Below are 25,487 nucleotides of genomic sequence, written 5' to 3' on the forward strand. Positions count from 1 at the left end.
TGGGTGTGGTGGAACTGGACGGGGATGGGCCACGCGGTTGCCTGGACTCTCGTCTAGTGAGCGAGCAGCATTGAGAATGTATGTACGGATAACAAAGCAAAGAGGCAGCATGTTTGTTTTCATGATAGGATCCTAGATAGGCGTCTGGCGCAACAAAATGAACTGACATGTCGTGTCGCTCTATTTTCAAACCACCGTCCCCAGCCCCTTCGTCTAATGCGCCGTATCGGATCACCAGCATCGGATCGACGTGCATTGCATGGATGCAGATTCAGGTGAAGACTAAACTCTTTGTCTCTCGGCAGTTCATCCTCACCATGGCTGAACCGTGAATCAGCAAGGATCAAGAACCAAGAACCTAGCGTCGTTGACCAAACAAGAGACCCAAGCCCAAGCTGCCGGGTGTAGTAGGATCATGTTCCTAGAATAGCTTCTCTTGGTAAATGGCACAACAATGGGCAAACAGTGGTTACACCCACTGCGAGACCCTCCAATCTCGCCGCGTCTGCGACCGCATCCAAAACAAATTCATGAGGCTCACGAACTGCCAACTTCAGCTCTCGTCCAATCGTGACCCTGCCAAGTGCGAAACGCCTGCGCGGCTATTGACTTACACCCCTGTCCCTGGTGGTTAAGCGCCAGCTCTGGAGGACAACCTGATCGAGTGGCTCTCATTGGCTAGTGGACCTTGAAGCAGCAGCCGCTGAAGGGGAGAGGAATCTTGTTCTCTTTGTGTCATCTCGCGACGGGGTGGTTCTGTTGAAGCGCGATGGGTTGGTTTCACGGGCTGATGGGCCGGGCGGCTGCTGTAATTGGAAACACAGCCAAGAAAACCTTGAATGTTGATGTCTTTTTGTTGTTGAAGATGCATGTATAAAGACACGGGGTTTCGGGCGTTTACAAGATTCCTTTTCTCTCTTTCTCTTCATCAAACAACTTACACAACAAAGACAACAATATTCCTTTTTTCCTTTTTGTCTCTTTCCTTATTTTCCTTTGTACTCTTTTGGGTTTCTGGGTTTTCTCTCTCTCAAGTCCATCACGAAATCTTAACGCAACGACCATTCTCTCACACGATCAACGATCTTCGTCTTTATCACACCCTTTCCTTTAAAAAAAAAAAAACCGATCTCTCGCCTCTTCTCAAGGCGGGACCCTTGAAAGACACAATAGCTTCTCCGTCCATCCCCTTCTACTCCAAGAACCTCCCCCTGCGCACCGCCGGATCGTCGCGCCCTCGTCTCTCCCTCTACACGCCCGCTACACGAAAGTCCAAGATGCAGCCCATGCCCGCTCTCGGCGCCCTCGGGCACACATGGACCGCCATGCGAGCCATGGAGTTCATCTCGCTCATCACCATCATCGGTCTCACCTCCAACTTCATCTCTGAGATGGTTGCTGCCGACTATGCTGCCCCGTCGGCCCTGATTGGCACACTGGTTGTTGTAAGTTGAACATATTCTTGAATAGGGGCTAGTAACTGACTCCTCAGTCCTGCATCTCTACCCTTTACATCGCCATCTCTTACATCCTCTACTGGGACGGCATGCTCCCCCTCCTCCTCGCCACAGGCGCCGACCTGTGCCTCCTCATTGCCTGCATCGTCGTGGCCTGCACAGTCGGTAAGCCCGTCAGCTACCTCTCGTGCCCCAAGTTCCCTTCAGACGGCAACACGGCCAACTTTGTCAACTCGCTCTTCCACAACGTCTACCACTCCCAGAGCAACACCTTCCGCTGGGTAGACGCTGACAAGGCCTCATGCTATCAAATCAAGTCCATCTGGGGCCTCAGCATCGCCCTGTGCGTGCTGTTTGCCTTTTCCGCCATCACCTCTGGATGCCTGTGGAAGCGAACCAAGGGCGCTTCCCGCCCCGCTCCCAAGGACATTGAGGGCTGAAGGTGCGGCCGTGGGGAGATGGGGGAGGTCAAGGCCCAGGCTCGCCCGCTCGGAGGAGCGGCAGTGAGCCGGGCCCGGAGCCTGGGGACAATGGCCATGGCGCAGCCCGAGAAGCGTTTCGACAGCGACTCGTCCGACGCCGAGAGCGCTCGCCAGCCGTGGTTCCCCCCGCCCCCCACGGCGCCCGTCCGCGTGAAGAGGGTGCAGCTGAGGGAGACGCCGAAGCCGGTAGAAGATCTGCCCCTTCTGCCCCCGATGCTGCAGGTGCCGTCGTCGCCGAGCTTTGTCGACGACGGACCCCGGAGTCCTCTTCTCGAGAGGGTCAAGTCTGCTCGCAAGACCCTCATGGAACGAGTGGAAGGATGGTGGGATCTGGGTCTGCTAGAAAAGAGGCAGACCCTGTTTGGTGGGAAAAGGGTCTAGATGATGAATTGGGTCAGCTCTGGGTTATAATAGATTGGATATGCTTGTGCTTTTTGGCTGGGTTTGGGAAACAAATGGTAATGTCTACTGGTTAGATTGGTTTCAACATTATAAAATGAATAAAAAATGGGATGAATTGTTCGGACTTGAGCCCTTCTCACATCTTGAATCCTGATAAATAGAAACACTCACTATGCTAAAGGCTCAAGATTCCTTCCTTGCAACTTGTTCCCTTCCGTAAACACTCAGGAAATGACCATCATTATAAACCAAACCTCGTGCCTCTGTTGCCAGGCGAGGCAAATATCCAGGGTATCAAATCAGCAAAACTCCATGTCCCAAAATCCGAAGGCACTTGGCCACGTCCCAACTCTCGTCAATCTGATCTCGTTGAGCCCAAACCTTTTCCATGACCTCGAGCGCCTCCCTGGCCGTGCCAAACACATTCAGGGGTCCCATGCGTTCTATCATTGCACGGTACTTGTCCTCGTCCTCGGGCGGTGAGAGACAACCTGCGATGCAGAATGGCCAGACTAGGGTTCTCAGGCAGGTGTTTGTGGGGAGGTCCATCAAGAGAGAGGTCATGCGGGAGACGGAGCATCGGATCTCTGGGCAAGAGGGTTGCCAGCCAGAGATGACAACATGGAGGTATGTATGTGCAGCTTGCAGCCAGATAATGTTGTTGATGGCAAGGCCAGGAGCCTCCTTAGCCTTGGAGTCGGGCATCTGGGATAGAGGCGCAGGCTCGACCACCCTGCCTAGGATAGGATCGATAGTGGGACTGCAGGATGCAAACTGAGCCTCGAGGGCACTGAGACCACCCTTAATAGCATCCTCCATGACTTTACCGCGCTGGACAAGCTCGGTCATCGACAGTGAGTTTGCTTTCCTCTGTTCCTTCTTCCAAGCATCCAGGGCGGCAATGTCACCGATCATCTGGACGACCCAGTTCTGAAGACCAATGTACTCCTCCATAAAGAGCGAACCAGATATGCGCATCTCTTCCGGTGAAGTGTGAGATCTGCAGCCGGGAATGACCTGGGCCTGGTACTTTTGTAGACGCGGTGCCTGCTCAAGTGTGATGCTGGACATGACGTCGATGTAGAGGATGTTGGCTGTGAAGAAACGAAGGGCAGCTTGGTTGGTACTGAAGGGTCTGCGTATTCCCATCTCTGGCGGTGGCCAACGATAGCTGTAGAGGGCCTCGATGGTCTCACCCCATTGCTCGGGTTGAGGCAGGATCTGCTGGAACATTGTGAGAGCGGCGTCGAGGTGCATCCTCCAATGGTCCTTGTTGCTGGTGGACACTTCAAAGATGAGCATCTGCAGGATGGCCTGGAGGACCAGGAGCTTGTCACGGACGCCGGCGGCAGATGACGTGTGGTTGACGGCGCTCATCTCACGCTGCAGTTCCCGAAGACCCATCTCGAGTTGGGACTGTAATTGATGAACCATTCGGTTGGTGCACTCCTCGTGTTGCTTCTCGCCATTGGCCATGACGATACTGAAGAAGTAGGATGTGAGCGAGATGGCTGTGTGCCAGACAGACTTGTTGCTCTGCAACACATCGAGGACCCAGCCTCGACCACCGGCAAGAATTGGTGGACGGTAGAAGGGGAAGAGATGGGGAAAGACATAGTCGAGGTAGATCATGATAAAGTGAACTTCAGTGCTTGCTCCAGTAGCGCTGGAGTGGTCCTCTGTGCGAACCGAGAAGTGGCTGTGCCAGGGCATATCAGGAGGCGACGCGCCACTGGTGTTGCTAGAAGCCGGAGTCGAGCCCACGTCATGGCTAGAGGGAGGATCCGTATCAGAAGCAGCAGACATGGCGACGTCGTGCTCGCCGTTCTGGAGGGTGACGTTGCGCGTGCCGGCCTCGAGCATCTCCATGTACTTGCGGTCGCGGCGCTGGCTGGCCTGCTTCTTGACCTGGGCCTTGATCTTCTCGGCCATGGCCTTTTGCTTGGGCCCGCCGTCCATCCAGTCGGGCTTCTCGTCCTCATAGTGGCAGGTGATCTCGAGGGAGCCGCAGCCGTCGCAGACGGGCCTCTTCTCGTCGCACTTTTTGCGGCGCAGGCGACAGGTCCAGCAGCCGGCGTTGGAGCGCACCTTGGCGGACATGAGATGGCGGAACATGATTGCAGCCCGCGAGAGCTCGAGACGTCAGTTGGGTAATTGATTCCTCTTGCTTGTGAGATGATTGAGACGTTGTCGGTAGTTGGACGGGATGATTGAGTGGTCGCAGGGGTGGTGCCTCATTAACCCCATGTTTGAGGATCGACGGCCAAGGACTGAGGCAACTCATTTGTCAGCTCGACCGGACGAGTGTGAGGAAATAAGCCGCACACTAGGGCTAATTGGGAGTGTAATTGTAAGCAGCTACGGCATAGATAACAGATCAAACATGGTGGAATAGATATTGTTAAACTCACAAGGGCAGTGGCTCTGTTTGCTTTAATTGTTTGGTATTATTCTATGTATTAAATAGACGTATTAGTCGTGGTGTTAGTCGTTCTGTTGGTCATGACGGCTGCATACACTGTTGCTCTTTTTCTTTCACCCTGTGCAACACCAGCACTCTAGTAGCCCCTGACACCAGCCGATGGCGTCCAATCAGCGATCTTGGTTGACTCGCCGTGCGATAAACTCAATGGAAGCATCCTTACTCTTTCATTCATTCACATTCTCATTCTGATATGTACATACAACACCACTCAAGCCATTCATATTTGAAATCGCCGAAAATAGAAGGGTATCATGATTAAGTTTAACTGTATCTAGGACACAACGGACGGCCGAGACCACGACAGTCAGATTGTGCAAAGGCGGCGGAAGTTGTTGTGACGAGATGATGGAGTTGTAGAGTCGAGCACCAAGTAAATAACTCGATGCACCCGTTTCGTTCCTTCTCCCTTTAACCACAGCAGACGGTAGCCTCACGGGAGGCACTCGTGTTCTGACCTCCACTCAGAGTCTCCCACTGAAAGATAAAGGCACCCAGGTACGCGCCGATAAAGATACAGATGATGAAGTATCCGTTGTAGTACATGGCGAGTAGCATAACAAAGTAAGCGACGGCAAACTGCATCATGTGAAGCAGCGCACGGATAGCCTGCTGCCAGACATTGGGGCGGAACGGAGGCAGAGGAGTAGCACAGGCGACTGGAGAAGCGACCTTGGGGCTGTCGGAACCAGTGGCAGCAGCGGCGGCGGGGGCGGATCCTTCAAACTTGGCGGCGTGCTGGCGGAGGAGGAAGCGGTCCCATTCCTTGACGGAGCGGCGGAGGAGCTCGAGGGTCATGACGAGGAGGATGACGCCGATGCAGGAGCCGGCGAACATGCCCTTCGAGGTGATGTGCCAGGTCTCGGCGATGAAGCAGGAGTCGACCGTGTTCCAGTTCCAGAGCATCTGCGACTGTTAGCAGATGATATGTATGAGAAGAGTGAATGTCCAAGTACAGAAATCTTGCAGCCGTTGCCCATGCCGTGGTCCATATCCATGGCAGCAGAGGTGGAAGCTGGCATCTCCATAGACATGGTAGCGTGGTCCATGGACATGGTGGCAGTGGCAGTCGCGGACATGCCAGTCATGTGCATGTTGTGATCCATTGAGGACGACATGATGAAGGTGTTTTATTCTTGGTTGATGCTGGTGTTGGTGTTGGTGGTAGTTGACAGTGGGAGGTGATGATGCTGTCAAGTGTTGACGAGAGGAGGGCAGGCCAACAATAAATAGGTAATCACAGCGTCACCAATATTGTTGGGAACTTTGAATTATCTCGTGCAGCAGGAGAAAAAACGGGAGGACGGGAAGGGTTATTTCTACCTTTTTGTATGCAGCGCAAGCTAACCTTCTTTTTTTTTCTCGTCTGCGCCCAGGGTCCTCCTGTCACAGCCGACGAACCGTACAATGCGGAATAGAGTAAAAAATTAGCGAATGTGAGCGTGGGATTGTCGTGCCAGTTTCAAGAGACGGACCCAGCTTTGCGTAGATTTGAGCAAGTTTCTACGGGCTGGAGACCGTGGGCTGGTCTGATATCGAGAACATCCTTGTAAAAATGGCTTGTCGTTGAACCCTTGGCTTTCTTCACCCTCAAGCCACCTACGCTACGGCTGGGGCGCCTGTTAAGTAACACGTCTGTCTTCTCGTCTACTCCTTTACGAGAAAACCATGTGCTCTCGGCTCTCGGCCGACTCAATATTGCTCAAACTCCGCTACTGCCCGTTAGTTACCCATGCACCCGCGCGTCCGCTGTTTGTCGATCGATCGTGCCGAGACCCAACCCAATAGCTCCATGCAACGGGGGCGTGGGGGAGCACATGGTCATGGTGTCTCGGCCGCTAGCATCGAGTTGCACAGCACATATGCGGGTGGTGGTGATCATGTTACAGTCGAGAACCCCATGTGAAAGTGGCGGCATTCTGTGTGCTCTAGCCAGCTACGGACTCCATAGTCTAGATGCCATGACCCATCACGTGTGCTACCGAGGAATGGGTACCTACAGCGGCCATGGAGTGCAGGAGAAAGAAACGTTATTCTGTGCCTGGTACCATCTGTCAAACCGCTGCTCCACTTGGCACGTCGTTTATCCTGACGTCCTTGCTTGCTGGTAGGCAGCCTCCAGAAATTCATCCAAAGTTTTGCACCAAAGAAAATAGTGCGCTGTGTGTATGCGCACTGTTCTAGCCCTGGAGACGGCCTGGACGCGTTGTGCCAGCTGAGCATGCTCTGTCGTATGTTTTCCCAGATCCGCCGAGAAGTGATTCCAGCACCCGCTGCTACCTCATGCTGTAGTGCAAGAAGAGCATACTTTGACAAATATCTAGTCTCACGACAGCGCCTAGAGAGTCCATTTGAAATCGTGATGCCATTATTCACGCGTGTTTATTTGTATGCCTGAAAAACGCGTCGTCGTGGCAGCGACGCTATCGACGAGAGCCTCACTTGACCCCAAAATCCCGTGACCGCACACTCCCATGGCAAGGGTCGCACAGTTCCTCAGAAGCTGCAGAAATCACCTGGGTACATTTTCGAGCCTTTATTCTACGTATTTATGTTTACTATATCAAATCAAATCACGTTCATGCGGAGAAACAATCAAGTGTCGTGGCAGTGTGTTTGATTCTGGCCTAGGCCACTGTGATGACTACCTCGAGTGTGTTGATTGCTTCCAAGAAAAATCGTTCCGATCTCTCCGACAGATTAAACCACATGAATCTCCATATCCCGAAAGACACTTTGCTCAGCTGTCAACCTGCAGGTACCCGAAATCCTTGCTCCAACGTTCATCCCCTTGGTGGGCCCGTGATGATGCTGCCAAACTCGTTAGAACCCTTTGTAATCATATTTCACGGGAGGCAGCATACCTTGACGGATCTAGTTGGCGTCCTTAGGAGCGACAGTGGCAATCTTGTTACCGGCCTCAACGATGGTCGTGGAAGTCGCCTTGTTGGCAGCCTCGTCTGCGCCAACCTGGTCGGTAGCGCCGGCAGGGAGAGCAGGGAGCGCTTCATCCTGCTCAACGATGACATCGTGAGTGATGTCAATTCGCGGAATAGTGGGAATCCCAGACGACGTCCCAGGTCGAGACATGCCGGGAAGACCAGCATTAACATGCTCATAGAGAGGGGGGTTCCCAACAGGGACAGGAGTGACCCGGCCGCGGGGAGGGGAATAATCAGGCCGGAAACCAGGTCGGCTATTGATTCTTGTTAGCGACATGATTGTCAAGCAAGGTCAGGCCTCGTGGAAATCAAACATACCGGGTTGGGGGCGCCATTCTGATCAGCTCAGTGCCAACGTAGTTGGCCTCAGAGGGCCGCTGCTCCTTAGAAAGACCGCAACCCATGGTGACGACTTCAAAGAAAGAATGTAGGTGAAGGATATGTTGAAATGATTGTAGGTGCGTTGTCGCTCGCGTGCGAGGGTGCGGGAAAGAATGTGGTTGCAGTAGGGAACGGGAGGGGAAGCGATGTTGTGAAAAGGGTAGGGTTTTTTTTCTGGCCGAGACGCCTGAGAGGAATGGCTATTTGTACTTCTCTGGGATGCAAAAAGACGATTTACTGATTGCAAAAATCAAAGCGCAGCCAGCCAGGTAGGGGAAATAAAAAAAAAAGGGATGCAGATGCAGGTGGTAGCGGTAGTAGTCCACAAACAGACTGTGCACTTTGAAGACTCGAGCTGAACGATGCTTGGGTTTTGTTCGATGCTCGAGAGGTTTGTTGTGATGCACACGAGTGGAAGAAGATGTTGGAAGGGAAAAGAGGATGAGGGTTGCCTGCCCGGTTGCCAGTGATATCTTGGGCGATATGCCAGTGGCATTCGGCACCACCCCTCTGGTCTACAGGCCGTGCTGGGTGCATATGGCTCTAATTTTACACTAGGATGTCGTAAATTGTTTGAAATAAAACTCTTGTGCATGATACCTTGCTTGTCAAGCAGTCTATATTTCGTGATGGTTTGATATTCGGTGGATTGGTGACACTGGGAGCGCAAGGCGTGTCATATGCGTGGAGGGCCAAACTCGAGAGCTAGCGGGCTTCTTTCAGTGCAGCCGTAGGTACCCAGGCTTATCTAGGTGCTATTTGATCTGCCATAATTCCTCTGCGCTGTCTGACCCTTGGGGCATGGTTCAGTATCGAACTACAATACAACATTTCTCTCCCTCGGTCTCCTATTTCAAACCCTTGTTGGTATGTCCTCCTTGGTCTTGATCTTGTTAAGTACTGACGATGTCCTCGCCTTCAGCACAGTCTGTTCCGTCGCGGGCACACCTCTGCACGGCCGTCTCTACGTCCTCCTCGCCGTCCAAGACATCCAGCCATCGACCCTTGACCTTCTCCTCCAAGATCACGGCCACTACCCTCGCAGTCGTCGCACGAGTCGTCATTCCCCGAGCCTTCTTGGTCTGTCCCATGAGCACGCCGCCCTCCTCCTTGTCCGTCAGACCTCCAGGGCGCACCGAAACGGCGGTGATCTCGGGTCTCTTCCTTGCTTCCACCACGAGAGCCTCGTCTGAGGCGACCTTGGCCTCGTAGTAGCGAGCCAGGAACGTCTCGTTGATCTTATTCCAGCCTGCCCAGTCCTCAGGAGTCCACCAAGGAGCTTGGGAGCGACGGGCGCCAAGGTACGAGATCTGGATGAAGTGGCTGATGGTAGAGACTGCAACCGAGGCCTTGACAAAGGCAATTGCAGCGTCACGGTCGATTCGGAGGACCTGGGTGCTTGTCAGCTAACCAAGACTTTGGAAAGATCAAGGTAAGTTAAGCCTACTCTATCCTCACTACCCTTGTCTCCAGCTCCTGTTGACCATTTAGCAGACCATCCTGAGTAACCAGTACAGGAACCTACCCGCAGTCCAAACCACCGAGTCCGGATTCACCTCCTCAAGGATCTTGGCAGCCTTCTCCTGGCTGTCAACCTGCTCCAGATCATGAACGACGACATGGTGCTTCCCCGGCAGACCCTCAAAAGCCTTCTTCAAGTCCTCAACCTGCTCCTCGGCACGGATAAGACTCGTCACAGTCCAAGACTTCTTTAGAAGAACGTCTGTGACAAGTCTTCCAATCTTTCCATTACCTCCGAGAACAAGAACGTGACGGTTAGGAGACATTGTGGCGTTGGTTGTTACTTGGTTCGATATCAGACTTTGAAAATGGAGATGGGGAATCAACAAGATATATATAAGTGAGTCAATCTCGGACCTCGGACTTCCTAACTATCCATGACGCGGACTAGGGTTGGGGAAATCTCCACTCTTGGTCTCAGTTCACCCTTGGACGGCCACAGCCATCACAAGATCACTTGCTAACGAAACATGAAAGATAGGAGTTTACGCCTTTAATACTCTCCGAATACGAAAACTCGCCCCACTGCTACTATTGTACCGTCCATTGGCTCTCTGCCCACCACCTAGGGGTCCCATACGACGTGTCTATATATTGCGGGACCCCGGAATGACGCCTTCGCTGCCCCGAGTGGCGCCTACTGGCATTGTGGTCCCGTTGCTGTTGTCCACTTTCTCCATGATGCCCATTGGAGTGACGGCGACTAGAGCGCTTCTTCTTCTTCTTCCTCTTGCGCTCGGGCATGGGCTCGGGCATGCTGAAGCAGCAGCCCATGTTGGTAGTTTGTCTCGCTCCCTCTCCCAGTCGGATAGTCCGAAAAAGTTGTGTTCAGGTGCTTGGCGGTATGGCAATGGTACAAGACAGGTTGGAATGAGGGCCTTTTGTAATGGAGAGGATATGGACCGGACAACAAATCACTCTTCCATACAGTGGTGCCGACACGTTAGCTCAACAGCTTGACTTTCAAGAATGACTCTTCCTTGGGCCTTGTCACGATCTGGGAAGCAGTGGTTTTCAAACGTGATTGTGCGCAGAATTCATTGTGTCTCTTTATCATACGTAAGCCACCCCCTATTCTGTGGCTGCATCTTGGTCCTCCCCCAATATCCACCATATTAATATCTCTCTGTATTATCTGAATCAGAGACCCCCTAAGGTGTGATTCTGTACAAGATGCGCAAGTCATCCACCACGTGTTCCTTTCTCTGGCCATCTGACCGAGTTCCATGTACCAGTCACTTCAGGGGGCGTATGGTGGAGGTACAGAAGGAGAGAGGGCATCCCTCTCGTCTCGTCCGGGGCATATACACGGAGGCTCTGGTCTTCGTCTCGGTTGTTGTATCATTCTTGGTCCGTTGACTCGGTTCAGTGAACCATGTCTCTGTAACAAGGCTTGGCCATCCCGGCTACTTCGGTCTACCTCAGCGATGGGCGCGAGAATCTGCATCGACGGGATTTCAACAATGGCGTATCGAGCATCACGTCCCTTGAAAACTGTCAGCTTCTTATTCGTGGATTGAGTGTAGCAAGGTCGGTCGTGGAACTCACTGCTCTGAGAGCTTGTTGCTCAGGTGTCCGGCTAGAACTTGAACGTTAGTAAATGCTAAGACGAATGAAACTATGTTCAGACACCATAATAGACATCTCGTCTGTTGGTTGAGTGTGAGCAACGATGGTGACGCAAGAACTTACGTTGGTTGGTGCCGCCATCTGTTCCCAAGGTGTCTTCCATCAGCAATGGACAAGGGAGAAGAATGACTTTGTCGACGGTGATTTTCTTCATGTCGATGGTTAGTGCCAAGGGGGACAGGATGGTCATCGCAGCAACAGCTCGAGCAAGCCGAACAAGCGTCCGAATCCTTGTCATGGCGCCCAAGTGGATGAGAGAGCATGCAGCCCATGGTAAAAGACTCGATATATGCTGCTTTCCGGTTGAGATGTCTTGCAAGTGCGTAGCCGTGATGATTTCTGGGGTTTGAGGTTTGACGATATGCAAGTCTGGTTGGGGTGTGCTGTTGAGAAGAGAAGATCAAATGACCGCTGCCAGTGCCCACCACGAACGAGTTTTTAACATCCGGAACTGGTCAGTCACTGAGATGCCCTCAAAGGCGTCCATTAGGGTTGTGAAATTTTCGAACCGTGTGAATTGTATAAGCGGCATTGTGCCCTATCTTTGTTCCTTTCAAACGCTTTTGCGTTTTGGGCCTGCCTCGTGAGCATCTAGACAAACGACTACGCCTTTTACCTCTTTGACTAATAAGCCGTGCACTAGTGAATGGGGATTATTTGTTCTGGTGATCACCAGAAATATCTGGCAGTGATCAGGCGTCTCTCAATTTCTTTGTACAAGTTCACTCTTGCGAGTATCAAAGTACAGTCTCGGTTGGTAATGAGCACGCTTTCCTTGTCAGCCAAAGACAGTGTCAGGCACAGAAGCAAAGAGCATAATTTTTTTTGGCACAATGATGTCATTGAAACATAGGTAGATGTTGCTTGTCTTGATATAGATAGCCATGGAAGGCTGTCAGGTATAATTCCCATTGACCAACTACACCATCAACGCCATGAATAAAATGCAGTACATGCTAGATGACACTCAAACTCAAGCACTATCCTTCTCAGCCTCGGCAGGCAGCCCCCTCAAAGCATAAAGTTCCTGAGGCTTGCCCTGCGAGTCACAACTCGCAAACTTCCACCAGGTACCATACCACGAGCCGGCAATGTTGGTCAGACCCCATGTCACAGGCGCAGGCATAGGGGGCCAGTTCGCCCACAAGCCCTCCTCGGCGGTGCGGTCGAGGTTGAGCAGGAAGAAGGGCACAACGTCGAGCATGCCGGCCTTGGTGACAGTCTTCTTGCCCCACGTCTTGAAGGTGAGGCTGGCAGCCTGGCCCTCGGGGGTGTCGTCGTTGGGGGCCTTGGGATGGTTGGATAGGGCGGCGATTGTGGAGATTTCGCTATGGAAGTGGTGCTCAAAGTTGACCTTGAAGGCGTCCATGAGGCGGATCACTTCGGCGGAGTCGAGGTCGACGGGGTGGGAGGATAGGTCGGTGAGGTAGGTGTTAAATTCGGCGAGGGGAGCGAGGAATGACTCTGAGCGGCATGTGTTAGTGGGAGAGTGTCAATGGTGGATCAAGAGGCTATACCGTGCTCCTCGTGCGTCTCAGTCCACACAGCTTCATCCCCAAGCAAGTCCTTCACCTTGGGGAACAGATTCTCCTCCTCATCGTCATGATGGGACTTGACAAAACGGAACCAAGTTTGAGAGTATCCGATAAAGTCGGCCTTGTCGGCATCCTTGACATGAGGGGCCTGGAGGTAAATGGAGTTGAAGCCACGGATGATGGCATTGTGGAGAAGAGCCATGTGAGTGGCGCCTGTCGTAAAGAGATCCGTCTGCAGTTCATGAAATGTCAGCTACATGAGCAATCGGGGTGGGCAGTGTGTATCAGCTGCTTACCTTCTTGGTCTCGTACTGCGGCGTCACAACGAGCTTCATAGGCCCATCAGCCCATTGCTTAATCGGCGCGGTAGACATCCTGGTGTACGGCGAATTACTGAGGAATATGGCTATGCCTGCAAAGAGCACTTGTGCAGCGAGAAAGAGGAGGATACGCTGACCGGGCATGGCTAGATATAGAAGGGGGAAAAGAAAGAAGGGAGGGAAAAGCACGAGGGGCACGCAAACAGATTGGCGAGGAAATGGTTCGTCCAAAGTCACAAGGACCAGCTTCTGGTCTGGTTCCGTGGCTGATCTGGTCTCACTCTTCAAGTGGTTCGATAGCTCGTCATGCTATGCTAATAAGTTATGGTGCAAGCTCCAGGAGCTGGTGTGGGTGTGTGGGACAAGGAGAAGAGCTGATTAAAGGGGAGCTGATGATTGGCCATGGCCGAGACATTCTGGGGCAGGGAGGGACCCCGAGCCGGGCCAACTTGAAGCCCGGGGCCGACGAGTCTCGGACTTCGGACGTGGGGCCGGCCGGGATAGTTCATGAGGCAGAACGGATACATATATGTCTACAGAAATAGCTTGGGAGTTCTAAGAATATAAACATTGAAGATTAAGTATTGCAACGAAACAAAGAGAAATGGTCTGGATTCTAAGCACCTCCCACCAGTCTTACACCTGTCTAGGTATTTCCCAATCCTGTCTCAGGCTTTTGTTTTCCCCAGAGCAACGCCATCCAACACCGATAATAATGTACATGGGATATCCATTCTATATACAGCCAGATATTTTTCCAGATTCACCAACAGCTCAGGCAAATGCACCAACTAGGGCCATCAGTATGGCACCGGCGCACACCGAGAGATAGGCGTGAAGCCGCTTCTTGCCCTTGAGAATCTTGTAGCTCTTTTCTGACAAAAAGTCTTCTGCCAGCAGCTGGACCAGACCGGCATACAGCAAAAGTCCCGATGAGATCGCATTCATGAATCCGACCACGAGAAGACCTCCCGCGCTCTTGGGGTCATACATGCGATGCACGATGAGCCCGATAGCCTGTCCAATGGGCGTCGTGGTGCCGTATGCCAGCACCATCAGCCATGGCCGGATGGATTTTCGAGGGAACTGAATTGCCGCGATACGGCTGCCAAGGGCAAGACCCTCAAATGTCTGGTGGAAGCTGATAGCGACCAAAAAGACGACAAAGGCCGGTCCAGTAGCCACGGAGATGGCCATGCCAATAAAGACACTGTGAAACAAAATTCCAGCCTCAAGTAAAAGACATTGCAACATCTTTCGCTGCTGTTCCTCGGGAGACTGTGGTCCAGGCGACATTGGTGTCATTGGTGTCATGGGTGTCAGAGGTTCGACATCCGCATTACTCGGCTTGAGCGATGCGTATCGCCCATTCCGCTGCCTCGTGTTGCTTGATGAGCCTGCAAGTTCATCCATTTCGAGCTCCAAGTCCGAGTCATTGTCGTTAAAGTCGTCTGTGAGCTTTCTCGACTCCTCACCAACGGGAGTCGAGTCTGGTAAGGGCGACACGCCAGCGACCAGCCCCTGAGTCTCCATATCCTCCAGGTGAATATCCGGAGGTCTAGGACCCGTCCTCCTCTCGGATAATCCAGCCGTATCGACCACGGGCAGCTCGCTCTCGGGTTCGTCGTCCGAGTCAAAGTAGTTATGATTATGAGAATGGGAGTGACCAGCTCCTCGGGCAGTAAGATACGACTCGACTCCGACGACGATGATGGCGGAAACCATGGCCACAAGGCCCGGTAGTGGTGTATACCCTTTACTAAAGAAGTAGGGGAGGCATGGATCGGTCATGGATTCGAACGCGGTCGGGAGGAGGTGGACAAAGGCGGTTGCGAGCAGAACACCAGTTCCAATGTGCTGACAGTAAAAGATGACGGATTTTTGTCGACGACCGCGCATCGTTCGTCGCGATAGTAGAGGGAATCCGCATGCTTCCTAGTGTCAGCAAGTTCTCATGGTCATCGATCATGAACTCGACCTACCCAGCGTACTGAGTGCCAGGATAAGGATCAGTGCAAACACATGCGCCGACGTATCATAGGAACCCTTGGTCCTCGAACCGCACTCGGGCTTCTCGCCATCCTCTTTGCGTCGCCTGAGCTCGGCGAGGATCATGTCCGTAGGGATTGAAGCCCATGACTCTCCTAAGACAGGCGGACGCCAGTCAGTAAAGGGGGAACCAGAACCAATTCTAGGGGAATCATAACCATACCTCGGGGCGCCTCCGAATGGGCGCTCATTTTTCGACCTAGACTGCCAGGGTTTCCCTTTATGTGTTCAATGTTTTGGGCGATCTCATGGCGGAGAGGACACGATTACATGGAGCCGATACGTATCCGTCCGTGGTGTGCAAGTTTTGTTGCGTCACTGCTCGGACGCGCATGTTTGGAGTTTGTTTGAGAGCTCTACGGGGCGCATAATCCTCGGCAGATGCCGGAACGGGCATGTTTGCAAGGGGCTGCGCCAGAGAACCTTGACGGGCTAGCAATAACGGTTCAATAGGCTGGATGTTGGGTGGCCCTTCTATCTAAACATCATGTAGTTTTGTCCAATTCTGAGCTCCTCATGGCAACGGGCTTGCGCAGGTGATGACGCTATTCCTCTAGTGCTCAGTCACTGCAGCTGTCATGGCGATCCATCAGGGGTCCCTGAAGGCCTCCACCAAGATGGTTCCATAAAGCTTCGAGCACGTGAACCTTGAATCAAGGAACAGGCATCCCCTCAATTGTCCCAGTTTAGCTCTCTGGGTCTTCCACACTTGCCGGCTAAACCAACCGACGCGTCGGCCCCGGAAACCAATGTGACTCCGTGTGGAGGATCATGACAAGAGCGGTCGGACTTGGCGAGGGGTTGCTTGTCGGCTAAACACCTGTCAACGGGCAAGCTGCGTGTGAACCCCGGAAAAGCTCCGGACCGGTATCACTAGCTCGGGTTACTCTTGCCTCAGCCAAGGAAGAACGTCGGCTGAACAAAATATCCGCGCTCTAATTGCCCAACACCACGGCCCCATGCATCGTAGGCAACCCAGCCCGGGTCGGCAGGCTTCCCCAGTGGTACATGATCCGTCGCGGTGCTACACACCAAAAACCATGTATCATGCTTCCTTCCACGATCCGCAGAAATGCGGGTACTGCGTGGCCACATGAGGTCAACTTCGGGTGAATTGCGGACGAGTTGATCATGTCGACTGAGCCATGGCTGGGGAAGCTGCACTTGGTGTTGAGAGGATGGGCACTTAAAGAACCCTCCTTCCCCCGAGATGGCAGACTCTTGTTTCTTTGTTCTTCAAGCTTCAGGATCTCATTGAATAGTTCAATATGGCCTCCGTTGATATCCCGGCGATCCTCTCTACCCTCACTCTTGAGGAGAAGGTCTGTTACCCTTTCTTTACTATGTGACCTGAGTTGGGAACTAATGTTTTCTGCAGGTCTCCCTTCTTGCTGGCAAGAACCTCTGGGAGACTGTCCCTGTCCCATCCAAGGGCGTCCCTAATGTCAAGGTTTCAGATGGACCCAACGGTGCTCGAGGAGCCTCCTTCGCCGGCGGCACCACCGCTGCCTGCTTCCCTGCCGCCTGTCTCATGGCCTCTACCTTCGATGTGAAGTTGGCAAAGAGAATCGGCTCTGCCCTGGCCGAGGAGACCCAGTCCAAGGGTGCTCGATGTCTCCTTGCTCCTACCATGTGTCTGCACCGCCACCCTCTTGGTGGCCGCAACTTCGAGTCCTTCTCCGAGGACCCTCTCCTTACTGGTAAGATGGCTGCCCGAGTCGTCGAGGGACTTCAAGACAAGGGTGTCTCTGCCACCATCAAGCATTTCGCCGTCAACGAGCAGGAGACTGACCGATTGACCGTGGACGAGACTGTTAGCGAGCGAGCTCTGCGCGAGCTCTACCTTAGGCCTTTCGAGATCGCGGTCAAGGAGGCTAACCCATGGGCTGTTATGACCGCTTACAACAAGGTCAACGGACACCACGCCGACTGTCACCCTTTCACATTGAAGAAGGTGCTCCGAGGTGATTGGGGATGGAACGGTCTCGTCATGAGCGACTGGGGTGGCACCAACTCGACCCCCGACTCTCTTGAGGCTGGTCTGGATCTTGAGATGCCTGGTCCTACCCGATGGAGGAAGCCCGAGGACGTCATTGCCGCCATCAAGGAGGGCAAGACATCTGAGAAGACTATTGACGAGCGAGCCACAAACGTTCTCAGATTCCTCGAGCGCCTGGGGTGCTTCAAGGACCCCACCATCCCTGACGAGAAGGCCATCAACAAGCCCGAGCATCAGGCCCTGATCCGGGAGGCAGGCTCCAAGGGTATCGTCCTCCTCAAGAACCAGGACCAGATCCTACCCCTGTCCAAGGAGAAGGTCAAGGGCAAGAAGATTGCCTTGCTTGGACACGCCAAGATTGGTCTGGCCCACGGAGGTGGCAGCGCTTCTGTTAGCGCTCACTACAAGGTTACACCTTGGGATGCTCTTCACGAGGCTCTTGGTGACAGCGTTGAGTTCTCCTACGCCAAGGGTAAGTTACTTAAGAGTTCGAGAATTGAAGTTTGAAGTACTAATGTTCACAGGCGCTCACACCTTCCGCACTCTCCCTGCCATTGCCGAAAATGTCGTCGGCCTTGATGGCAAGCCCGGCTTCACTTTCAAGTACTACGAGCCCGGTAGCTCTGAGGCTATCGAGACCCGACATGGCCACGCCGACTCAGAGGTCTCAGCCCTCGGTAGCTTCGGATTCCTCAACAAGGATGTCTCGCTTGAAGGCGTCTTCACTCCCCAGGAGACAGCTCAGTACTACTTTACGTGTTCTGGGCTCGGACCAAGCAAGCTTATTATCGATGACAAGGTCGTGTACGAGCAGACCGAGAACTGTACCGATGCCATGGGCTTCCTCTTTGGCGGTGTCGCTGCCCCTGAGTTCAAGGTTGCTCTTGAGGCCGGCCGCCAATACAAGCTACTTCTGCGCACCTCGCCCCCAGCTGCCAACGACCGCGAGGATCTCGGTATCCTCGAGGGACTCTGTGGTCTCCGAGTTGGATCAATGTCCGCGACGGAGCACGACCGTGACCTTGTCTCGGAAGCCGTCGAGGTGGCCAAGAACGCTGATTATGCCGTTATCTTCACTGGTCACGAGCCCTTCTGGGAGACTGAGGGTCAGGACCAGGTTAGCTTTAACCTTCCTAAGGATGGTAGCCAGGATCGCCTCATCTCTGCCGTCGCGGCTGCCAACCCCAAGACTGTCGTTGTCAACTCGACCGGTGTTGCGATTGCCATGCCTTGGCTGAACGAGATTCAGGGTTTCCTCCAGACCTGGTATCCTGGCCAGGAGTGCGGCAACTCGATTGCGGATGTCTTGACTGGTGCTCAAACCCCTGAGGGCCACCTCACCTGCACATTCCCCAAGAAGATCGAGGACTGCCCCGCGTACGGCAACTTCCCTGGAGAGTACGACAACGGCAAGCTCAAGGTCACATACAAGGAGGGTGTCTTTGTCGGCTACCGCCACTTCGATCGTCTGCCTGCCGACAAGGTCAACTTTCCCTTCGGCTTCGGTCTCTCGTACACCACTTTCGACTTCTCTGGCCTGGAGGTCAAGGAGTCCGGTGATGGTTACACTGCCAGCCTGAAGGTTTCCAACACTGGTGACGTTGTTGGAGCCATCGCCGTCCAGGTCTATGTCGGTGCCGCCCAGACCGCCGAGGAGAACCCCGTGAAGCAGCTTGTTGCCTTTGAGAAGGTGACTGTCAAGCCTGGCGAGACAGCGTCGGTGGAGGTGCCCGTCCGCACACGAGACTTTGGCTTCTTTGACGAGGCGAAGCAGAAGTGGGTTGTCAAGGGTGGAGATTACAAGTTTTTGATTGGAAAGTCGGCGCGTGATATTGTGTTGGAGTCGACGGTGGCTGTCAAGGAGCAGTCGTTTGACCTTTAGAGCTGTGTTGTTTGAGTATGTTGAGCGTCATGACAATGAATAAATGAATCTAGACTACTGCTGCGTCTTGAACATGAATGTGTTTTGTGATGCTGCCTTCTTGTTGGGATAAACAGCAGTAAGCACAGTAAAGAGTATGGCTTCCAACGCCACAAGCAACTGGGTACAGTCATGCAACGCCAGGATCAAATTGATTGTTTGTCACATTCCTTGTATCCATTACAATGACATTGTTCCAACCTTGATACGTAATGCTCTTTCTTACACCGAAAAAAAGTGACATGCAACTCTTCAAGGAAAGCGCATGGAAGCCTGCTTTTCTCAATGTCACACGTTAAACAACGTCAGAGTGAGATGATGGAAGCAAAAGGAAGCTTAAAGATATAAGACGATGTTTCCATTCTTACCCTGCACAACTGATCAAGGTTGCGATTTCAGCCTCGTAGAGATAGATGCGGGGCACAAGACAGTTTTAGCCAATGGCTAGCTTCCTGCGGGGTCAAGCATCGAATGAGCTAGAAGTCAGCTCTGGCCCTCTTCTTTCCCCACCACGACCCAACTTAGATCGCCTGGGGCGACGACCACATCTCCTCATAACTTGGACCCTCAAATACTGCAGACTCTACTTGGCTGCTCCCTCATCTGAACTCGTGCTCCTCAGATTCTGAAGACAAACACCCAAGAAATGGCTTCCGCGGACGAGCTCAAGGCTCTGGGCAACAAGGCAATCGCCGAGAAGAACTTTGACGAGGCTGTGTAGGTTACCAACCAACAAGGTCCCTCCGAGACATCCATGGGAAAAAAGAGCTGACCATGATTTGATAGCGCCAAGTTCACCGAGGCTATTGCCATTCAGCCCGACAACCACATCCTCTACAGCAACCGATCTGCCGCCTACGCTTCCAAGAAGGACTGGGACAATGCGCTGAAAGACGCCGAGAAGACCACCGAGATCAAGCCCGACTGGGCCAAGGGTTGGGGCCGCAAGGGCGCTGCTCTGCACGGACAGGGCGATCTGCTGGCTGCCAACGATGCCTATGAGGAGGGTCTGAAGCATGATGCCAACAATGCTCAGCTCAAGAATGGTCTGGCCTCGGTCAAGAAGGCTATGGAGGCTGAAGTCGGTACGTGGTAATCCTTGTTCGAACCCCAGATTCGAGAACTGACAGATTACAGGCGGCCCCCAGGACCCCAGCGGAGGACTCGGTCAGATGTTTAACGACCCCAACATGATCCAGAAGCTGGCCTCGAACCCCAAGACCAGCGGCTTCCTTGCCGACCCCGCCTTCATGGCTAAGCTGCAGTCGATCAAGAACAACCCCGAGAATGCATCCGAGATCTTCAGCGACCCCCGATTGTTGACCGTTATGGGCGTGTTGATGGGTGTTGATCTGCAGATGAGCGAGCGCGAGGTCGACCCCAACCAGCAGGACTCACCTATGCCTGATGCGCCACCCGCCCCTAAGCAGCCCGAGCCCAAGAAGGCCCCTGAGCCTGAGCCCGAGCCCGAGCTGGACGAGGAGGCTCTGGAGAAGAAGAAGGCTAAGGAGGAGGCCGACAAGGAGAAGGCCCTCGGAACTGAGAACTATAAGAAGCGCAACTTTGACGAGGCTATTGCGCACTACAGCAAGGCTTGGGAGCTCTACAAGGACATCACCTACCTCAACAACCTTGGAGCTGCCTACTTTGAGAAGGGAGACTACGACAAGTGTATCGAGACCTGCACCAAGGCTATCGAGGAGGGCCGTGAGATTTACGCCGACTTCAAGCTCATCGCCAAGAGTTATGCTCGTATCGGTACGGCCTACGACCGCAAGGGTGATCTGGAGCTTGCCGTGGAGAACTACAACCGATCACTGACGGAGCACCGAACTCCCGATGTCCTGAACAAGCTCCGAGCTGCCGAACGGGCCAAGGTCGAGGCCAACCGCGTGGCCTACATCGACCCCGCCAAGGCCGAGGAGGCTCGTGAGGAGGGTAACAAGAAGTTCAAGGAGATGGACTTCCCCGGTGCCGTTGCTGCCTATACCGAGATGGTGAAGCGAGCTCCCGAGGACCCCCGTGGCTACAGCAATCGAGCTGCGGCTTTCATCAAGCTCTTTGAGTTCCCCAGCGCCCTCGAGGACTGCGATGCTGCCATCAAGAAGGATCCCAAGTTTATCCGGGCTTACATCCGCAAGGCCCAGGCCTACTTTGGCATGCGCAAGTACTCGGAGTGTGTGGATGCCTGCGGTGAGGCCCAGCAGGTCGACCAGGAGCACCACGCTGGTGCCAATGCTCGAGAGATTGAGCAGCAGCAGCAGAAGGCGTTCTCAGCCATGTACTCTGCCCGCGACAACGAGACTGAGGAGCAGACCCGTGAGCGTCTGATGAAGGATCCCGATGTAAGACTTACCCCTGACGAGAGATGAGTGAAATGAGTACTGACGTATCTAGATCATGGGCATCATGCAAGACCCCGTGATGCAGTCGATTCTGCAACAGGCTCAGTCTGATCCTGCAGCACTCCAGGAGCACATGAGAAACCCTGGTGTGCGGTCTAAGATTCAGAAGTTGATTGCAGCGGGTGTTATTCGCGTTGGACGGTAAATGAAGGAAGGGATCAGGGGTGACGATGATGATTGGTGACACTGGGGAAGCTTGCTTTTTCCGCGGGAGAGAGCAAATCTTCCCCAGAGTCTTGACCACGAGGGAAGCGGACCAGGAAGCATGCGTGATTACGGAGTTTGTCGAAACTTGCAAACAGACATGACATGACAGGATGGATGGGAAGGATGGATAAGCTTGGCGTGTGCATAACATAATACGGAGTTGGCATTCGGAACGGTTGCTAATGAATGAGAAATGAGACTCGTTTAAGCCAACTTTGAATACGTAGTTTGCTGGTGTTACCATGTGAGGTGAGGTGAGATGACAGGTGAAAAATGACATTTTCATTCTCGAGGGAACAGATTGGGTGGTTGGGTTTGGAGTCGAGGGCCTGGAACGAACCATTCCATCTCCATCAGCCGGCCACATGGCTTTTTACGAACATGCGTTCTCCGCCCGACGGGAAGTGAGATGAGAAGCCCTACGGAAATGACGAGCGTGTGCTGTAGACTGCGTCTAAAACTCTGCTAGTGGTTAGTGTCTCCAGTTGTCGCGTGGTTATGATCTGAGAGTGCCAGAAGAAATTCCGAGGGCAGAGCAAGACGCCGAGCGCAGACGACGGGCCGGCCGAAGCCTCTCCCGAGCGCCGCGCCGGCCACCGCCGTTAACGACCAAGTCAACGACCAACGCCATAAGTGCTTATGGGCTGGCCAACAACAACAAAATGACTCCTGAAGAAAAAAAAAAACAAGAAACAAAAAGTTAATCAAACCTGGGGGAGGGGGAACGACACGTGGAGGGCACGAGGGTGATGCAGGGGGGTTTGGTCGGCAAGAGGAGTAAAAACGTGGGAGACACGTTTGATCACGATGGGCATCAAAGAAGAGGGGGGGGGGGGTAAGAGAAAAAACAACAAAAATCGCACTAGCAAAGTATATTGTATGAGAGAGAAAGTGACGAAAAGAGAGATATCGTCAGATGCGAGACGAGAAGCATGACGAAAACTGAGATGGACCCACGACGGTGACAAAAAGAAAAACTGGGGGTGTATTATACGCTGTAAAAAGAAAGGATGAGCAAAAACGGCGCTCGGAAATGGTGCGACGTTGAAGATTGTTAGCCTGCATGAGAGAGAAAAAAAAACCGTCTTGCATGATAGAGGCGCGGAACGGAGAAGAAAGCATCAAAAAAAAGAAATGGTAAAGAAGCCAAGACTTTTCGGCTCGGCAACACTCCAAGAAATTTGTCTTGAATATGGGACAAAAAGAGGCTAAACGAGTCAGGATAAAAGTTTGTCAGGGGTATCAGAAACGACCAACAAGTTTTAGTCTGATTACCTTTAGTTTCATCATTTTCACCGTAGAAACCGAGATGTGATTGATGTTGGTGATGCTTCACTATGATGACTTTAGAGGGTCAAAGAGAGACCCTCACTTCCCAATCAAGTCTTGATTGCTTTTCAAAAAACATCCACAATCTTCCTCCACCTTCCGAAACAAGCCACCCGTCAACCCTCAAACCCCATAATGATTTCTTTTTCATGTCATTTTTTTTTTCCTACTTCATCTCGATGATGTTGTTTGCCCACGAGGTGGATAGAGAGGGTGTGGATGACGATGTCGTCGGTCCGGCGACTAGGTAGCCGACCCGCGGCCGAGTGGTGGCGGTGGGCTAGTCCTTTTTTCTCTCTGCTTTTCTTCTTTCAAGGCAGCTCTCGACTGATTTGGACGCAAGACTGTTTGACAATGAATGGATTGGCTGAGAATAACTTGTGCATGACAAGCAAATGCTGTATTCGTATCCATTGAGTGGACAATCAGTTGTGCCTGGTCCTTGCATCTTCTGTCCGGCTGACTGCAAGAGGCGAGATCCTATGCCGAAGACTCCTCAAAAGTCAAAGACTCGCTGCGAATAAGAAGCAAAAGAAAGTCATTGTGACACATTAACTCTTTTACTCTCTTCAGTTTCGCCATGGTCAATGCATCTGCCAATGGTAGGTTGTCAGAGACCCGGCCCGAAGGCAAGGGTACCCGACAACATGGGGCTCAAAAGTGTGCATTGATTATCACCGGGGGCTATTGATTTGTGCTGTTTTGAGCAGGCGAATGTAACCGTGATTGTGAGATTTGATGCAGATAGAGACGGCCGGTAGCCCAAATTCATGGGGAAAACGGCGATTTCGACTCGTCACAAACAAAAAAGAAAGCGTGGTATCATGACTGCAGCACCGACTATCGGCAAAAGGAAACAATAGCTGTGTGGTGTTGCCATTGACATGACTCTGCTCGTATCTGATTTGACATTGGGCCCTGAGGTGCGTCCAAGAGGATTTCCCTCCTGTTGCAGTCAGCGAGTAATAACATTAAGCCACCAATTCACTTTCTCATCTCTCTTCTCTTGCCTTTGCCGTTGTCGTCATATTGGAGGCCCGTTTGTCCATGAGGCTCTCCTCTCACCCCCGGTGGCTGCAGAGTTGTTGACCTAGACGGCAGGGGTCTTCTTTCTCGGAACAGGGCTACCAACCCCGGACGCCGCCGTCGACGCCACCCCATGCTCTCCGTCGCCTGCCGGTAGGTCCTGTCCTGTCCTTCTTCAAGGTCTGAAAGTGGAATTCGGAGTACAGGCGACTGGATATGCCGCAATCTAAGTCTTGGCAACCTCTGCTCGCCGATATGTAGCCAAAGACGGAGGTGGGACACCGAGTCAGGGGGGCCATCTCGCTCGCCCCTGGCTCTCTATGCCAGATGATGTCCGTTTGTACGCACAGCTATCTCAGGCACCGATACCTTGGATCGTGATTGATGAAAAGTGAGAGGTCAAAGTTCCTCTTTGCCCCCGCGAGCTCTGCGTGTTGCGTCTCATCCGGTGCGGGCAATCCCACAACCATTACCACTACCCGAACAGACTGCCGGGTGAGTGATAAACCGCCTGTGTGTCTCTGGGGGTTACATGGTAAAAGATGCAAAATGCCAGCCGCTTAATATGAGGACGCGCCCAACGGTTCCGTAACGGTGTTGGAGCCGTGGGGTAGAACGGAACGGAACCCTTGACTTTCTTGACTCGGATTCCCAGCACGCCAAGCAAAAATACGCGGCTATTGGAGCTTGTCCCTGGGTTGTTTTAAAAGCCTGAAGAGTTTTTAGTCCACTGCGGGAATGTCAACGTTGGTCGTTAGCTTGGTCAACTGCCCCTTGTCCAAGGACAATGGGGTCTGACAGCCAACTGAGAGGGCAGCGATCTGGGAATGTATTCCGCACACGGGCGACAGGATATCCGTATTTCATCTCATAGCCGACATTGCGATGCCGTCAACATGTAAATCTCAAATCTCAGCGCTCAAGGATTGAGCCGGCCTCTGCATTACTGGAGACGAGTCGGCTATGTTGGTTTGGGGGGAGGTCTGCAGTAGAGGCGGCAGAGATGCAAGACGCACTCGGATGCAGGTACGTCATGCCAGGTGGTATTCGAGCAGACGGCGAGGCTTGAATCTGATGCAGTTGCCATGTGCCTCACAAGCCATGGCATGGATATCGCGCGGCACTAATATGCACTCTTCCCGCGAGAAGCGTCCAAGTTGGAGGAATTGGCGAGATCTATGGTTAGCCGCCGACACCAACATGTTCGTTCCCGTCCCCTTTTGCCGCCAACGGGGTAGATGATGTTACGCTTCGCTTGATGTCCGGCTATCTGAAAGGATCTTAAAGGTGCTCCTGACAGGAACAGGGAAGGGCAGGTCTTGACATGGACGAATCGGGCAGGCTGAGTATGGATTACTGCTTTTCTGGCGATGGAGACGATCAAGTTTCCACCACGGGAG

At 53.0% G+C, this 25,487-nt stretch overlaps 9 protein-coding genes across 9 annotated transcripts; 3 read left to right on the plus strand and 6 right to left on the minus strand.

Moving 5' to 3' along the window:
* Positions 1-1,277: 1,277 nt before the first annotated feature.
* On the plus strand, positions 1,278-1,897 carry LRP88_08954 (uncharacterized protein; the record flags this gene model as incomplete). The annotated part of the gene is made up of 2 exons (XM_083245450.1): positions 1,278-1,445; positions 1,493-1,897. The coding sequence occupies 2 exons, from the start codon at positions 1,278-1,280 to the stop codon at positions 1,895-1,897; spliced, it is 573 nt and encodes a 190-aa protein (XP_083099944.1).
* Positions 1,898-2,635: 738 nt separating this feature from the next.
* LRP88_08955 (transcription factor domain-containing protein) lies at positions 2,636-4,456 on the minus strand (the record flags this gene model as incomplete). Its single annotated transcript, XM_083245451.1, has 1 exon — positions 2,636-4,456. The coding sequence occupies one exon, from the start codon at positions 4,454-4,456 to the stop codon at positions 2,636-2,638; it is 1,821 nt and encodes a 606-aa protein (XP_083099945.1).
* A 778-nt stretch (positions 4,457-5,234) lies between these two features.
* On the minus strand, positions 5,235-5,941 carry LRP88_08956 (Ctr copper transporter family-domain-containing protein; the record flags this gene model as incomplete). Its single annotated transcript, XM_083245452.1, has 2 exons — positions 5,235-5,729; positions 5,780-5,941. The coding sequence occupies 2 exons, from the start codon at positions 5,939-5,941 to the stop codon at positions 5,235-5,237; spliced, it is 657 nt and encodes a 218-aa protein (XP_083099946.1).
* A 1,756-nt stretch (positions 5,942-7,697) lies between these two features.
* Positions 7,698-8,169, minus strand: LRP88_08957 (uncharacterized protein; the record flags this gene model as incomplete). Its single annotated transcript, XM_083245453.1, has 2 exons — positions 7,698-8,019; positions 8,084-8,169. 2 exons carry the CDS (start codon positions 8,167-8,169, stop codon positions 7,698-7,700), a joined length of 408 nt encoding a protein of 135 aa, XP_083099947.1.
* An 870-nt stretch (positions 8,170-9,039) lies between these two features.
* Positions 9,040-9,933, minus strand: LRP88_08958 (uncharacterized protein; the record flags this gene model as incomplete). Its single annotated transcript, XM_083245454.1, has 3 exons — positions 9,040-9,537; positions 9,594-9,622; positions 9,672-9,933. 3 exons carry the CDS (start codon positions 9,931-9,933, stop codon positions 9,040-9,042), a joined length of 789 nt encoding a protein of 262 aa, XP_083099948.1.
* Positions 9,934-12,269: 2,336 nt separating this feature from the next.
* Positions 12,270-13,295, minus strand: LRP88_08959 (hemerythrin domain-containing protein; the record flags this gene model as incomplete). The annotated part of the gene is made up of 3 exons (XM_083245455.1): positions 12,270-12,760; positions 12,814-13,063; positions 13,128-13,295. 3 exons carry the CDS (start codon positions 13,293-13,295, stop codon positions 12,270-12,272), a joined length of 909 nt encoding a protein of 302 aa, XP_083099949.1.
* A 630-nt stretch (positions 13,296-13,925) lies between these two features.
* On the minus strand, positions 13,926-15,391 carry LRP88_08960 (Zinc/iron permease; the record flags this gene model as incomplete). Its single annotated transcript, XM_083245456.1, has 3 exons — positions 13,926-15,082; positions 15,134-15,295; positions 15,364-15,391. 3 exons carry the CDS (start codon positions 15,389-15,391, stop codon positions 13,926-13,928), a joined length of 1,347 nt encoding a protein of 448 aa, XP_083099950.1.
* A 1,077-nt stretch (positions 15,392-16,468) lies between these two features.
* Positions 16,469-19,081, plus strand: LRP88_08961 (glycoside hydrolase superfamily; the record flags this gene model as incomplete). The annotated part of the gene is made up of 3 exons (XM_083245457.1): positions 16,469-16,522; positions 16,579-17,671; positions 17,724-19,081. 3 exons carry the CDS (start codon positions 16,469-16,471, stop codon positions 19,079-19,081), a joined length of 2,505 nt encoding a protein of 834 aa, XP_083099951.1.
* A 685-nt stretch (positions 19,082-19,766) lies between these two features.
* LRP88_08962 (Hsp90 cochaperone STI1) lies at positions 19,767-21,670 on the plus strand (the record flags this gene model as incomplete). Its single annotated transcript, XM_083245458.1, has 4 exons — positions 19,767-19,837; positions 19,907-20,205; positions 20,258-21,465; positions 21,518-21,670. The coding sequence occupies 4 exons, from the start codon at positions 19,767-19,769 to the stop codon at positions 21,668-21,670; spliced, it is 1,731 nt and encodes a 576-aa protein (XP_083099952.1).
* Positions 21,671-25,487: the final 3,817 nt, after the last annotated feature.

This window comes from Fusarium phalaenopsidis, assembly GCF_050370095.1.
Source record: "Fusarium phalaenopsidis strain FUZ10S chromosome Unknown contig_32302, whole genome shotgun sequence".
Taxonomy (NCBI): domain Eukaryota; kingdom Fungi; phylum Ascomycota; class Sordariomycetes; order Hypocreales; family Nectriaceae; genus Fusarium; species Fusarium phalaenopsidis.